General features: G+C 35.4%; 1 protein-coding gene across 2 annotated transcripts in view; it reads left to right on the top strand.

Annotated features, from left to right (window-relative positions):
- Window positions 1–16,856, top strand: part of DPY19L2 (dpy-19 like 2) — a 95,968-nt gene that overhangs the window by 58,457 nt on the left and 20,655 nt on the right. For both annotated transcript variants that reach the window (XM_042921947.1, XM_042921939.1), the window contains 4 exons: window positions 1,484–1,585; window positions 2,910–2,981; window positions 6,032–6,078; window positions 16,723–16,747. In XM_042921947.1, the coding sequence (XP_042777881.1) occupies window positions 1,484–1,585; window positions 2,910–2,981; window positions 6,032–6,078; window positions 16,723–16,747 (246 nt within the window). The remainder of the gene's footprint in view (window positions 1–1,483; window positions 1,586–2,909; window positions 2,982–6,031; window positions 6,079–16,722; window positions 16,748–16,856) is intronic.

Below are 16,856 nucleotides of genomic sequence, written 5' to 3'. Positions count from 1 at the left end.
TAATCAGTTTAAGGGACAGAAAACAATGCAGAAACTTACTTTTGATTCTTACTTTCTGTTTGGATATGAGCATACATGAGCAAATCACACAGTAACCTACTCTGAAATGTACTTCATCTCATACTATCCAATTAGAACCCTGTCTAATGCTGAAATTTCTTCATCTTTAACAACAGATTATGGTCCTTAGTCTCTAAAAGGTCAAGTGCTATCACTCTCCAGTAGAATTGAGCTAGCATACATGTTCAAGTTAAATAAAATTTCAAAGTATATGGATTTATCTGCCATTTATTGGTAGCTCTGTATGGTGATTTATTAGGTTTATTTGTTGCTGCTGTTCTCTGGTATGTCTGATATACTCCTTTTTTCTTTTCCTTTTTATTCTGTAGGGCTAAACATTTTATGGTGAACTTTATTGAGGCCTCCTAAGTCATCTATTTGTTAAGTTGGTCTATGGGTTTCTTTTCTGCCTTCCTCCACGTTGTCACCCAACTCATTACAAATCTTACACACACACACCTATCCCCACCCCCCCCACCCCACCCCCGGTACTCTTAAGTTGCTTCGTGTGTGTGACACTTGTGAGAAAGACTTGCAATGAAAGTGGTTTAGTTAAATTATTATTAGTCATCAGGCCCAGTCAAAATTAGAAAAATGAAGTCAATTCTAAATTATGCTTGCTACTGGTAGATAAGGGGAATCATAAATAAATGAAAACCACAGATAATTATTACACTTGATATAAAGTAATTTCATTTCTTTAAAATAATTTGAATTAAGGTTTACATACCAAATATTTTCTCTTTTCTGGCCTTCTGAGAATGCAGTGGAAAAACAATTGTCTCACTGACAGTGGGTAATAAATAACTGAAAATAAGAGTTCTACATTGAGTTTGGTTGGTGATGTTTATTTCAAAGGCCTTGGAGATCAAGTAACTAAATCAAAGTCGTGTGTGTAGTTGTTATAATTCTTATGATCAATAGCTGTTATATTTAATGGCTTTGACTGTATGCCTGAAAAATTCAAGAAACACCAAAAATTGTAATCAGTGTATGAAACTTTGTGAAAATGACAACACATAGGAAATTTATTCATGTTTTTCACTGTGTGGTAAAAAGGGTTAATGTGAGATTGTTTTCTTCTTGAGAAATGATTATAAAATCTCATGATTAACTACACGGTGGTTTCTGCCCAGCGATTGTTGATCTTAACTCACTCTTTATGTTATCATGTCTGCTTATTTTTTCTGACCTCTTTCTGCTTTTCATTCTTTTGATATTTCTCTTTGTTTTCAGTTTTCTTCATAATTCAGTATATAATAATGTATTATTCACTGAATTTTTTGTTTGTTTTCTTTGAGGGCCGTCCATGTACCTTGGATTTATCTGCTCTGTAGACTTTGTTAATATTACAACAAATCAGTTATTATTGACCATAATTATTAGTGTAATTTTAATTTCTTTTACTTTATTTTCTTCCCAGATTCGCCTGAGTGACCTTATAGCAGCCAGAATCTTAAGGTATACAGATTTTGATACCTTAATTTACACCTGTGCTCCTGAATTTGACTTCATGGAAAAAGCGGTATGAACGGTTTTTTTTTTTTTGGTTTTTTTCCTTCTCTACAGGTATGATGGTCTTTTGCTCTTAAGTTTTCCTTTTAGTCTGAAACTCAAATTTTTTATTCAGAGACAACCAACTTTATCATTTTTTACTATAATTTTTACTAATCCTAAGCATTCCTTACCTGTTTTTTTTTTATGTGTAAAATGAGTAAACAGTGACCCCTATCTTAAAGAGTTCTTGATGATGGTTGAATGAGATAATCCAGGAAGAGTGCCTACCATACTATTTGATCCACAGTGAATTACTATTAGTACAGTTCAATTACTTTTTTTTATTTAAAAAAAAATTTTTTTTTTTTAAACATTTAATTATTTTTGAGACAGAGAGAGACAGAGCATGAACGGGTGAGGGGCAGAGAGAGAGGGAGACACAGAATCGGAAGCAGGCTCCAGGCTCTGAGCCATCAGCCCAGAGCCTGACGCAGGGCTTGAACTCACGGACTGCGAGATCGTGACCTGAGCCGAAGTTGGATGCTCAACTGACTGAGCCACCCAGGCGCCCCTGGTTCAATTACTTTTAATAGTGTATGTCACTTAGAAGTATGGGACTACTCACGAAAAATAAATCTAAGTTCTTGTTTTGGTTTTTAAAAACTTTAGTTATGTTTCATTTAATACATCAAATATTATAAAAATCTTTAACAAAATGGTGCCGAGAAAGATATACTATTAATCATACATTATTCTCTTATCTATCCAACCAGTCCTATATTTACTCAAAAACTATTAGCATTAATTATCTGTGAGGCTGTTGGCTGCAAAGAGGAAAATGGCTTGGCTTCTGCCTTCAAGAAAGTATTTAATTTAGTGACATGGTAAATCACTCTGACCACATTAATGGGTCATGAGAATTATTTAGCTGCTGTCATTTCAGTACTTATTCATATTTACAGTAAGTAAGTAGGATGACTTTCTTCCTCTAGTTTCACCAGTGAAAATAATGGAACTTTGCAACCCAAGAAATGATAATATAGGGCCTGGGGATCAGTAAACACAAAATTTAAAAATTAATATATAAATAAAGGAAAGATAAAACCAAAAGAAGGGGAAAAATAATATATAGCTAATTTTTGTTTTAATAGTTTTTACCGTTAAAACCTTTGGTGCATTTGTATAACTTTTTATAATTTTAATTCTTGTATTAGAAGATAAAGATTGATAAATATACATAATATTAATGGCAAAAACATTTTTACCTTTATGAAATTTCGTTGTGACATAAGTTTTTACTCACTTAATATAAAATTTAATAAATGACTTTTGAACAATTTGCTTTATTTCAGACTCCATTGAGATACACAAAGACATTATTGCTTCCAGTTGTTATGTTGATTACTTATTTTATCTTTAAAAAGGTATATTTAAAAATTTGTTATCATTTGCTTTTGGGTTCAAGATAAGGGCTATAATAGAATTGTAGTTCAGAATTCCATCTTATCAGAATTCCATCTTATTTTTAGGATGAACCCTTCCCCCATAAAACAGATTTCTTACTCAGATCTTTATCTAGTATTATATGGGTTTTAGAAAGCCTCATTAGAAAAGATATTCTTATTTATTCTTTCAAAAGAAATTTGTCAGTTACTTACTATGTACCATGAACTATATTCACATTGTCAGTCCACTGGAACAAATAAAACAGGCCTGCTTCTATCTTGGAACTTACATTACTGGTGGGTGTGGGTGCAGGGTGGGGCATTAAGCAAATAATCACACAATAACTAAAGAATTACAATTGTTATAGGTGCTGTGAAAGGAAGATGACAGTTTGGTAGCTTTTAAATATAAAGCAGATTCAAAGAAGTCTTAATCCGCTTTAAGACCTTCACAGGAGAAATTCTACACACATTCTTTAAAAAATCATTGTGTGTTCGCTGTTTTCCCAACAAAAGAAAACATTATTAGTGATAGAAGAAATAATATTCTAAAATACCTGTGACAGATTTTCTTGGTCTTGAAGTGGTATATCTGAAAGCCTAAAGAACCTGGGTCTTAGGTTTTTGCAATTTTGAACCATCTTTATGATACTTGTTTACAAGTCGTCTTAAATCAGTATTGTTATGCCCAGAATTCGTGATCCCAAAAGACCACCAGGGAGCCAAGTCCGATGTAAAAGCAAAAGAGCCTTTATTCGAGCTAGCTCGAGCTCAATCCCCTACCTGCACCGAAGCAGGGGTGAGATACCGGGGAGAGAGAGAGAGTTTCAAAAGGACAAAGGTTTTATTGGGGCCTAGGGGCAGTTAGTGAGGTAATGGCTATGGCCTCAGCCGATTGGCTGGGGAAGGGTCCAAGTCCTGTTAGGCAGGTGGAGGGGGGGGTTACTCAAGGGGAGGAGGTGTGGTCAAGGTGAAGGACACAGAACAAGATGGAGTCGGCCAGCGTAGGCCAGCCCTTTCAAGTATGTATTTATCATAGACTTTTAAGTAGATAGCAGGAGCATCTCTCTGCCACCATACCAGGGGTGGCCCTGATCCAACTAGTTTTCTATGTGTAAAGTCACGGTGCATACCTTGCGTGTGTGGTTGCAGTTCCTACATTTTCTCATTCCTGTGTTTTCATGTAAAATGTGAACAATTTATGAGAAGTCTCTGTCTCTACCTTGATCTCTGTTGTTTCTCCCTTGACCCAGTTCCCTAGGGACCACTTGGAAAGAGGATAGAGGTAATGAGAAGGAATGGGTAAACTAGAGCAGTGTCCTCTGGGCTCCACCTAGCTCTCCACTAGCCTGTTTCCATTCCATCATGGCAAACGGTGGTATTCTTCCAAGGCTACACTTAAAGGGGTAATGCAGGAATTAACTCTTCAGTGAGGAGATAGCTGGCATCGGAGAAGATGAGAGCTAGATCTACTATTACTATTTTTTAAAATTAAGATCCAAGACTCATAAACATAGTACTCGCCCCCAGACACACCATAGCTCAAATCATGCATGTGCATTAACATGTTCTCTCTCTCTCTCTCTTTCTCTCTTTCTCTCTTTCTCTCTCTCTCTCTCTCTCTCTCACACACACACACACACACACACACACACCCATCCCTGCAGCTTAACTCCTTTCTGCCTCTAGGTAAACCCCTCATCTTTATTTGTTCCATTGTGGTTTCTTTTTCACCTCAAGGATATTTCTGATCTAAATTTACATTTTCACTTGTGTGAAGTCGCTTCTGGGAAGAAAGAAAGAAGGCATATATAGTATGATTTTTCTGTGACACTACAGAATCTTAAACTCCCCTAAGTGCATATATTCTATCAACTATACCACCAAATAGGCTTCGTGCTTGCCTAAGTGACTAGAATCTCATGTATGTCACTTGAAACATTCATCCATAAAAAATGCTCTTGAACAAATGAGAGAAGTTAAAGATTCTAAACTTAGATTTAATTTTAAATTAGAGTTCAAATTTCACTCTATTTTTTTCATTGTTTATTTCTAAGTTGTAAAGTGCATATCCTTCACAGTTTAAAATTTTAAGTTCCCCATAAGGTTTTTATCTTACTGTTTAAGTTGCATAGGATTGTAGCTAAAGCCTCCTTGGCCCAATTTAGCCCCCACCTTCCCCTTCACTCCTCCTGCTCTCCTCCCTCCCTCAGCATCTTGTGGTACATTGTCAGAGGTGCTCACTGGCCTTCCCAGTGCTCACTCGTGGCTGAGATCAGGGAAGCAGATATGCCATAACTAATTTGATAATAATCTGGAGTTTCAGTGAAGCAGGACTATGGACTGCAGTGTATGGAGTCTGGAGGGGGGTGGTAGGGGTGGGGGAGAGTTTCCCACTTTGCGTGGAAGGTTAAGATCGTCTCTGAAAGTACATGGGAGAAGCAGCCTCCTTTATAGAAACTAATTCCCCACTTTCAGCCCACCTCCCTCCCAGTAAAATACAAACTTAAACTCTAGTAAAGAGTTGTCCACATGTAAGGGCTTAGAATTTTAATGTTGAAATGGACCTTAAAGATTTATCTCAACAGCGGGGTGCCTGGGGAGCTCAGTCGGTTAAGCGGCAGACTTTGGCTCAGGTCATGGTCTCATGGTTCATGAGTTTGAACCCTGCATTGGGCTCTTCTGCTGTAAGGAGCCCACTTTGGATCCTCTGTCCCCCTCTCTCTCTGCCCTCCCTGTCCCTACTCCCCCACCCATCCCCTTGTGCACTCTCCCTCTCTCTCTCAAAAATGAATAAACATTTTTTTTAAAAAGATTTACTCCAACACTCCTTTCTTTTTTTTAATAGCAGAGGAACTTAGAACGGCAAGAAAATATTTGCCTGGGGCAAAGATGGGATTAAAGTGTTTCTGAGGACTCACTTTAACAATTAAGATACTTTTTCCTTGTGGGGGTGTTTACATTAATGAATTGGAGCATTTTAAATGTCACATAATTCCTTAGAAAAGTTTAATTTATTCTATTCACAGGCTACTCGTGATATTTTATGTGTCTTATCTGCAAACACCTATCAAAGGTAATTATAATTGTTTTTAAATCATACTGTTTTCACTTGCTAAATAACTACTGTAATATTAAATGAATGTATATTAAACCAGCATTTTGATTAAGAAAGACATGAACCAATCTTAGATGTTCTCTTAAAAGACTGAATATATTATTCTTAGAGATTTCTTTTATGTGTTTGGACTGTTTTGGAGATACTTATATTTGAATTAATTTAAAGTTTAAATCAAGTTAAACTTTAATATATGGCTAGAATTTAAAGTCCATAAACAGAAGTAAGCTAAAGTTTTATTTGGGCAGGTTTTTTTTTGACTTTCAGAGAAAACATAATTATTTGTTTTTCTGCATAATCATGAAATAGTTTATTCTCCATTTATTGTAAAGCCATTTGCTGTATCACTTTTTTTTTTTTTTTTGGTGGTTTTAGTGAAGTCACTAGAATTATGGCATAAACATATGTGAGTAAAATAACTCAGATCACACATTGCTAAACATATGTGAGTAAAATAACTCAAATCACACATTGCTACCAGACATGAGAAGTAGATTGTGAAGAAAATTTCCTTCTGAGGAATATCTTAAATTAAATTTTATACTTATAGCTGTATCATTAAATTTGATGTATTTAATGAAATTTATTTTTAGGACAGTTTTAGATTTACGGAATATTTGTGAAGTTAGTACAGAGAGTTTCCATGAGCTCCATACCCCATGCTTGTATTTTCAGTAAAGCATTTCATATGGTTGCTAGAAGAGCTAAACAGAACTCTGTGTTTGAAATGGTTAAATCTTATTTGTTGAAATTCAAATCGAGGCTCTTAATAGACCCATGTTCTGGGTCTTAAATCTTAATAGACTTTGTTCTGGTCAGATAGAGACCAGGGAAATATGCCTTGATGCAGTAAAAAGAATGTTTTTAGAGCCATGGGAACTATTCACATAAAGAATATATGATGGCACCCGGGATATTTAATTGGATAATAGAGGATTGAGAAGTACTTTGTGACTGTCTTCAACTATTTGAGAGGGTACAGTGTGGAAGAGGACAGACTTGAGGGGACCAAAGGTTGGAAGATATTTAGCTCAAAGGAAGGAGTTGATTACAGTCCTGAAAGTGACAGCCTTGTGTGTGTGTATGGGCAGAGGAGTTTTTTAAATTACAAAAATAATACATGTGTACAGTAATACATTCAGATGAAATAATATTTCAAGAAAAGAGGAAATGTTTCCCTCCCTTAGAGCTACTACTCATTGGTGCTGATCGCAAATGGCTTCATATGTATCATTCTAGAAAACACTTCTAAAAACACAATAGTTTTATAAAAAATAGAATCAATATTATTGTTATGTAACTTTTTATTTTTATTTAACAGCTTATCTTGGGTATCTGCCTAGATCTTCCTCATACTTTGTAGTGGTCTCCACATTTTATTGTTCCTCATATGAGTGATTACCAAGTACTTAGCTAGTCTCTCATCAATGGGCGTTAAGATTATATTTATCTTTTTGTCATAACAGCAAGTGCTAAGAGTAATGAACATTTCTGTACATATTTCTTTGCATACTTATTTGAATATTTAGAATATTTAGTATTAGAATATTTGAAATGGGACTTTTGAACCATAATTTATAAATGTTTATAATTTGATAAATCCTGAGAACTTATGATGGGAGTGTCCATTTCTCTGTATCTCCATGAACACCAGTGTTATCAAACTGAACTTTTTCTGACAGGTTAAAAAAAAAAAAAAAAAAAGGTGGGGGGAAGCGGGGGGCTCATTTTCTTTTATCCGTCTTTACCAGGGAAGTTTTACATCTTTCAAATGACTGGTGTATTTGTATCTCTTGACCATTTGAAAATTGATTTGTAGGGTATTTTAATTTATATTATAGACAGTAACCTTTTGCCTATTACATGTATAACATTTCTTCTAGGATGTCAATTTATAGTTTATTAATGGTCTTTGCTTTATAGAGAAGTTTAGAATTTCTGTACAGTCACAACTATACATTTTCTGTGTTAATTTGTTCCTTAGAAACACCCACATCAAAATCATTAAATTACTTCCTCATATTTTCTTTCATAATGTTTATTTTTTGCCAAGTAATAAGTATATATTTAAAGTGTACAACACAATGACTTGATGTACATATATATTGCAAAATGATCACCACAATCAAGTTAATTAATACATCTAACACCTATATCACCTCTCAGTTACCTTTTTGTATATGAGAATGCTTAAGATCCTTACTCTCAGCAAACTTTAAGTATACAATACAGTATTATTAACTATAGTCACTATTCTGTACATTCGTTTCTCAGAACTTATTCATCTTACAACTAAAAGTTTGTATCTTTTGATGAACATCACCTGCATCAGCCCCCACCCCACAGCCTCTGGCAACCACCATTCTACTCTGTTTCTGAATTTACTTTTTTTTTTTTTCTTTTTTAGACTCCACATATATGTGATACCATAAAGGATTTGTCTTTCTTTGACCTATGTCACCTAGCTTAATGCCCTCCTGGTTCATCCATGTTGTCATAAATGGCAGTATTCCCTTTTTTGTTTTTAAGACTGAATAATATTCCCTTGCTTACATATACCACATATTCTTTATCCATGTGTTCAGTGACAGACACTTCAGCTGCTTCTATATCTTGGCTATTATGAACAATGCTGCCATGAACATGGAAGTGTAGATATCTCTTCAAAATATGGATTTTGATTCCTTTGGATATGTTCCCAGGGGTAGGACGGCTGGATCGTATGTCAGTTCTCTTTTTAGTTTTTTGAGGAGCCTCCAATACCGCTTTCCATAATGACTGTACCAATTTACATTCCCACCAGCTGTACACAGGGTTTCCCTTTTCTCTGTGTCCTCATCAGCACGTATCTTTTGTCTTTGATTATAGCCATTCCAATAGTAGTGAGGTGATATCTCGTTGTGGTTCGGAATTGTATTTCCTGGATGATTAATGAAATTGAGCACTTTGCATTTTTCCTGTTCTCCTTCAGAAAAAAATGTCTCTTCAGGTCTTTTGCCCATGTTTAAATCAGATTATTTATTTATTTATCACCATTGGGTTGTATGAGTTCCTTATTTACTTCAGCTATTAACTCCTTATCAGATACACAGTTTGCAAATATTTTCACCCCTTCCATAGGTTGCCTTTTCATTTTGTTGATTGTTTCCTTTGCTGTGCAGAAACATTTTAGTTGATGTGGTCCCACTGGTTTATTTTTGCTTTTGTTGATGGTGCTTTTGGTGTCAGACTCAAAAAATCATTGTGAAGATTGATGTCAAGGAGGTTTTTCCCCGTTTTTTCTCATAGGAGTTTTATGGTTTGAAGTATTACATTTAAGCTTTTCATCCATTTCAACTTAATTTTTGTGAGTGTTATAAAATAGGAGTTTAATTTCATTCTTTTACATGTGAATATCCAGTTTTCTAAGCATCATTTATTGAAGACACTATTCTTTTCCCATTGTGTGTTAGTGCCCTTATCAAAGATAAATTGACCATATACACATAAGTTTATTTGGGGACTCTATATTCTGTTTCATTGGTCCATGTATCCACTTTTATGCATGTACCATACTGTTTTGATTACTGTACTTTTGTGATATAGTTTGAAGTCAATAACTACAATACCTGCAGCTTCATTCTGCTTTCCCAAGATTATCTTGGAAATTCAGGGTCTTTTGTTGTTCCATATGAAATTTGGGATCAATCTTTCTGTATCTGTGAAAAATGTCATTGGAATTTTGATTGGGATTGCTTTGAATCTGTAGATTGCTTTGGGTAGTATGGATATTTTAACATTAATTCTTCCAAACCAAGAACATAGGATATCTTTCTATTTGTGTAGTCTTCAGTTTCTTTCATCAGCGTCTTACAGTCGTCAGTGTAGAGGTCTCTCCTTGGTGAAGTGTACTCCTTCCTACGTGCTTTATTGTTTTTGATGCTATTATAAATGAGATTGCTTTCTAAATTACCCGTTCAGATAGTTCACTGTGATTGTGTGGAAATGCAACTGATTTTTATATGTTAACTTTGTATTCCACAAATTTACTGAATTCATTTATTAGTTTTAACAGTTTTTTGGTGGGGTCTTTAGGGTTTTCTGTACGTAAGGTCACATCATCTGCAAACATAGTTTTACTTCTCCCTTTCTTATTTCTTTTTTTTATTTTTCTTGCCTAATTGCCCTGGTTAGGACTTCCAATACAGTGCTGGAGGGAAATAGAGTGGGCATCCGTGTCTTGTTCCTGATCTTCGTGGAAAAGTTTTTGAGGTTTTCAACATTGAGTATGAAGTTAGCTGTGTGCCTTTATTGTGTTGAGGTACATTCCTTTTGTACCTAATTTGTTGAGAATTTTTATCATGGAGGGGTTTCGAATTTTGTCAAATGCTTTTTCTGTGTCTGTTGAGATACTCAGATGGTTTTTATTCTTCATTCTGTTAAAGTGGCACATCAAATTTATTGATTTGTATGTATTGTACTATCCTAGCATTGCAAAGATAAATCCCACCTACTCATGGTGTGTGGTCCTTTTAATATGATGTTGAATTAGGTTTCTGGTATTTGTTGAAGTTTTTTGCATCTATGTTCATCAGGGATATTGGCCTACAATATTCTTTTCTTTTATCATCCTTGTCTTGCTTCAGTATGAGGGTAATGCCAGCCTTATAAAATGAGATTGGGAGTGTTCCTTCCTCTTAAATTTGTTGGAAAAATTTTAGAAGGATTAGCATTAATCCTTATTTAAATGTTTGGTAGAATTCTCCAGTGTAGCCATCTGCCCTCCACTTCTTTTTGTGGGGAGATTTTTGGTTACTTATTAAGTCTTCTTACTAGTTTTAAGTCTATTCAGATTTTCTATTGCTTTGTAATTCAGTCTTTGTAGGTTGTATGTTTCTAGGAATATGTTTCTTTGAGATGTCCAATTTGTTGGTGTATAATTGTTCATAGTAGTCTCTTATGATCCTTTGTATTTTTGTGGTATCAATTTTAATGTCCCCACTTTCATTTGTGATTTTATTTATTTAAATCTTCTGTTTTTTTTCTTAGTCTTACTAAAGGCTTATTAATTTTGTTTGTCTTTTCAAAAAAACTAGCTCTTAGTTTTATTGATGTTTTCTATTGTTTCTTGTCTCTTACTTCATTTATTTCTATTATGATCTTTGTTATTTCTTTCCTGTCGGTAATGTTGGGCTTCATTTGTTCTTCTACTTCCTTGAGGTATATAATTGTTTATTTGAAATATTTTTTTCTTAATATAGGCATTTACCAGGATAAGCTCCCCTCTTAGAACTGCTTTTGCTTCATTCCATGTTTTGGTATGTTGTGTTTTTATTTCATTTGTTTCAAGATATTTTTTATTTTCTTTTGATTTCTTCTTTGATCCATCGATTGTTCAGGATTAGGTTGTTTAATTTCCATGTATTTATGAATTTTCTTTCTTTCCTACTATTATTGATTTTCTAATGTCCTACTATTGTGGTCAGAAAAGATACTTGTTATGATTTTAGTCTTCTTAAATTTATTGACCTGTTCTGTGACCTAACATAGGATCTATCCTAGAGAATGTTCTGTGTGCATCTGAGGAGAATGTGTATTCTACTGCTGTTGATGAAATGCTCTGTATATATTTGTTAGGTCCATTTGGTCTAAAGTGTAGTTCAAGTCCAATATTTACTCATTGATTTTCTGTCTGGATGATCCATCCATTGTTGAAATTGGTATTGAAATCCTCTACTGTTTTGCATTGCTTTCTCATTCTCCTCTCTGATCTATTTATATTTGCTTAATTTATTTAGGTGTTTTGATGTTGGATGCATATAGATTTATAGATATAGATGTATATATACATATGTATAGGTATATATGTCTATCACATATATATATATATATATATATATATACAGGCATATATATATACACACACATATATATGTATGCATATATATATATATACATATATATATGATGCTTATATAGTATGCATATGTATGTATGATATGTATGAATATGCATATATATATATATATATATACATATATATATATACACACACACACACATATATGATATATAGAGTTACCCCTGCTTTCTTTTTGTTTCCATCTGAGTGGAATATCTTTTCTCATCCCTTCACTTTCACTTTATGTGTGTCCATAAAGCTAAAATGAGTTTCTTTTTTAAAAAATTTTTTATTTAAATTATCTGTACACCTCATGTGGGACTTGAACTCACAACCCCAAGATCAAGAATCACATGCTCTTACAACCATTTTACATATATACGTCTACATCTATAAATCTGTATGCATCCAACATCAAAACACCTAAATAAATTAAATTATGTATAATTTGTTTAACCACTCTCTGTCTTTGGGTTGGAGAATTAAATTCATTTACATTTAAAATAATTGTTGATAGATAAGGACTTGTTTTGCCACCTAGATGCTTTCTGTTTCATAGTTCCTTTCTTCTTCTCATGCTGTCTTCCTTTTCCATACTGGTATGCTTTGTTTCCTTTCTCTTAATCTTTTGTGTATCTACTGTAGTTGTTTGCTTTACGGTGCTCATGAGGCTTATTACATAATACATCTTGTAAGTGTCTCTTTTAAGCCAATAAAAACTTAACTTCAATCACATACAAAATCTCAGCTTTTTTCTTTCACTTCCCCTTTTTATCCTTTTGATGTCACAATTTAGATCTTTCTGCGTGGTATCCATTAACAAATTATTATGGCTGTATTTATTTTTAAATACTTTTGTCTTTTTACTTTTATGCTAGAGTTAAGTGATTATATACCACTATTACAACGTTAGAGTATTCCTAATTTGTGTAGTTAACTTTACAGTGAGTTTCATATTTTCATATATGTTTAGGTTACTAATTAGCATTCTTTCATTGTGGCATAAATAACTTCTTTAGCATTTTTTTAAGGCAAGTCTAGTGGTGATGAACTCACTCAGCTTTTGTTTGTCTGAGAAAGTTATTTCATTTTATCTGAGGGATAGCATTGCTGGGTAAAGTGTTCTTAGTTGGCAGATTTTTTTTAGATTTCTTATTTTTGTGAGAGAGGAAGGGGGAGAAAGAGAATTCTAAGCAGACTCTGCGCCAGCAGCAGAGAACCCAGCATGGGGCTCAGTCTCACCATGAGATGGTGACCTGAGCCGAAATCAAGAGTCAGGCGCTTAACCACCTGAGCCACCCAGATGTCCTGCTTTGTTGGCAGATTTTTTAGTGTGAGCATTTTGAATATAACATCTTAAATCAATTTAATTTCTTATGACCTGCAAGGTTTCTGCTGAGAAATCTGCTAATGGCCTTAGGGGGGTTCCCTTTTATGAGATAATTACTGCTTTGACAGTTTATTCTTTGTCTTTAGTTTTGACACTTTCATTATGATGGGTCTAGTGAATTTGGGGGGGTGGTTAATTTGTATTGGTACCTGGAGCCTCGTGTGCTTGGATATCTAGATCTCTCTCCAGATTTGGCAAGTTTTCAGCTGATCTTTAAATAAGATTCCTGTCCTTTCTCTTCTCCTTCTTGGACTGCCATAATATAAATATTGTTTCTTCTGATGGTGTTCCATAATTCACATAAACGTTCTTCACTCATTTTCATTCTTTTTTTTTTCTCTTCTCACTGGATAATTTCAAATTAATCACTTTTCAAGTTCCCATATTTTTGCTTCTGCTTGATCAGGTATGGTATTGATGCTGTATATTGCATTTTTCATTTAATTTATTGTATTTTTTGGCTCTAGAATTTGTTTGGTTCTTTTTATAATTTCTAGCTGTTGAACTTCTTGTTTTATTCATGTATTGTTTTCCTAATTTTATTTAGTTGTCTGCACTCTCTGTACTTCACTGATCTTTCTTAAAACAATTATTTTGAATTCTTTGGCAGTCCACAGATCTCCATTTCTGTGGGGTCAGTTACTGGAAAATTATTGTGTTCCTTTGACTGTGTTATACTTCCATGATTTTTCATTTCTTGTAGCCTTGCCTTGATCTCTTCAATTTGATGGAGGAATCACCTCTTTCAGATTTTAGGGTCTGGTTTGGTAAGGAAAGACCTTTACCTGCAGGTGGGTGCAAGGAGCCAGGTAAGGTGTGCTGTTTCCATTCTTGGGGAAGGCTCAACACTGTAGTATTTGTGCAGCTCTATCAGCTGAGGTTAGCATCAGTGAAGATTGCAGGCATCTTCAATGACCAAGGCTGTGGATGTCTGTAATGGTGGTGATCTGCTGGGATCTGCAGTGGTGAAACTTCTGGGGACCACTTGATCTTTTCTCCCATGGTGCACATTGTGGTCAAGGTATCTTGACCACCGGTATCTCCTTTGGCACTGGGTTTGTCTTGTGGGTGCCCTTGTGGTCATGGTGGCAGTGGTGTTTGATGCGTGGGTGACCATGGGACAGCTGTGTTGCTGGGGATTGGAACTCGTGTGCTTGCAGAGCAATGGTGGCTCTGGGCTCCAGCAGTTCTGGCTAGCCCCCTGTAGTGGTGAATCTGGTTCCTAAGATGTGAGTGTACGTGGAGCAGGCACAATTCGGGGACTGCAGCCTGGGCATTCATGGAGAAACAATGGCTTCAGGGTGCGGGGCACTGGCTGGCTCACGTTGGTGACAATTTGCAGGACACGGATGTGCATCAGATGACCGCAAGGCTGGGGTCTGGAGTGCAGGCACTCATAAAGCAACAGTGGGTCTGGGGTTCTGGCTAGCCTGCAGCAGCATTGGTTTCACACCTGAGGCATTGGTGTTTGCAGAGCAGCCACAGAGGTCTGAAATGCTGGTGTACGCAGAGTGGCCACGTCTCTCTACCTGATGTGCACAGGGCTTGTGTGAGGGCTTGTGCGGGACGGCAGCCCTGCCTCCGGAGTGGTGCAACGGCAGCTCCTACTGGGAGTGGTGCCGCAGTGTTTTCCTCCCAAGGGTTTCTGAGTGCTTTCTTGTTTGAAAAATACCTTTACTTAGCCCTCACATTAAGTTGATGGTTTGTTTAATAGGTATTCCTGGGATTTTTTTCAGCATTTTGTAGATGTTGCTTTATCGTTTTCTAGCATTGAGCATTACAGATGAGAATTTTTTTAAGTTTGTTTATTTTAAGAGAGAGAGTGCGAGAGAGTGCATAGGCTGGGGAGGGGCAGAAAGGAAGAGAAAGAATCCCAAGCATACTCCATGCTGTCAGCACACAGCCTGAGCCAGGGCTCAAACCCATGAACGGTGAGATCATGACCTGAGCCAAAATCAAGAGTTGGACGCTCAACCAACTGAGCCCCTACACATGAGAAATTTTATATAAAGTTTTGCTCTCTGGAAATTTATAGGGTTTTAAGATATGCATGTGCATATGTACGTGTGGCTGTGTGTGTACTTTATATGTTTGTTAACTTGTAGGACATTTAAATCTGAACATTCACATCTTTCTTTACCTCAGAGAATTGTAGGGTCTCTTCATCTTGTGCTTAGCCTCTCTTTTTTGAAAATCTGTTGTTGCTTTTTATCAATTTAATTTCTTTAATTTTTATCTATTAATTTTTCTGTTTGCAGATTTGGTTGTATATTCACATTTTAAATTAGCTACTAGATTTATTCACATCAGTGGCTATTCTCAAGGCCTCTCCTCTGCACAAGGCAATTCACTGCAGCATTCTGTTGTGCCCAGATTTCAGGACCAGTGGGAAGCCAGACCCCCTGGCCCCTCCCTCCACTGAGCAAGTCAGGAAGGGGCCTCAATGGAAGCAGAGTAATTTGGTGATTGTAATGCTTTCCTGACAGGCCTTCCTCTGACCAGCCTTTAAAAATAAAAAATAAAAAGTAAAAAAAATCTCTGGATCTGTGTGTGCCCTTGAACTTCCCTTACTTCTTACTTTCTTACTTGAACTGTGTAACTTTTCTCTCCAACCCCAAAATCCATATTAGAAGAAGGCCTCTCTGCATGTAAAACTGAAGTCTCCAGTCTTCTCAGCGGAACAGTGAAATAGTTCTGTACCTGTTGTATGAGTCTAACATGCAGCCTAAGAGAAGAAGGGCAATGTTTATACTGTTTATGCTGTGTTCCCTGCACAGTGCCTAGAGCTCAGTAGGTACACCATACAAATCTTGTAAACTTTTAGACATAAGCTTTTCTAGAAATAAAAATATTTATATGATTTACCCAATAATGTTTATTCTAGAAATTTATTCTGAGGAAGTATTCAGGGATGCTCAGGGTTTTATGTACAAGGATGTTCATGGTACCTATAGTTGTCAAAAATGAAAGTAACTCAAAAGTCCAGCACTACTTACCTAAAACAATATATATGCTTGTCATGGTTGAATATTTAATATAAATTCTTTTTTAAAAATTCTCACAGAGGTACAATCTCCTGCAATCAGTAAAACCTATTTTATCTTAACCAAAGCATGGCTTTTTTATATACCTTAAATAGGATGACTGTCAATCCTGCCTTCATGTTGCTGTAATTTTTAGTGATATTGTCTAACATTTTTATTTTTTTTATTCGTGTTACTGAATAGTTTAGAGAGAATCAAATTTTTTAAATCTAAGAACAAATAAATGCAGTTTATTTTTATGTAATCATAGTGGACATTCAATAAATACAGAATGTTTTTTATTCCAGAAAACAGCTCCTTGAACATGGTGAGGTAAGGCTTTCGTTTTAATCTCTGCTATATTTGTGTGTTAAATTCCAGTTCAAGGGTAATTCACAAAGGTACTGCCTTGCACTGTCAGCCGTGCTTCTGTGGTTCAGCA

The sequence above is a fragment of the Panthera leo genome, chromosome A2 (assembly GCF_018350215.1).
Source record: "Panthera leo isolate Ple1 chromosome A2, P.leo_Ple1_pat1.1, whole genome shotgun sequence".
NCBI classification, from domain to species: Eukaryota; Metazoa; Chordata; class Mammalia; order Carnivora; family Felidae; genus Panthera; species Panthera leo.
The sequence above is the reverse complement of the archived record's forward strand: the minus strand, read 5'-3'. Positions and strand labels throughout refer to the sequence as shown.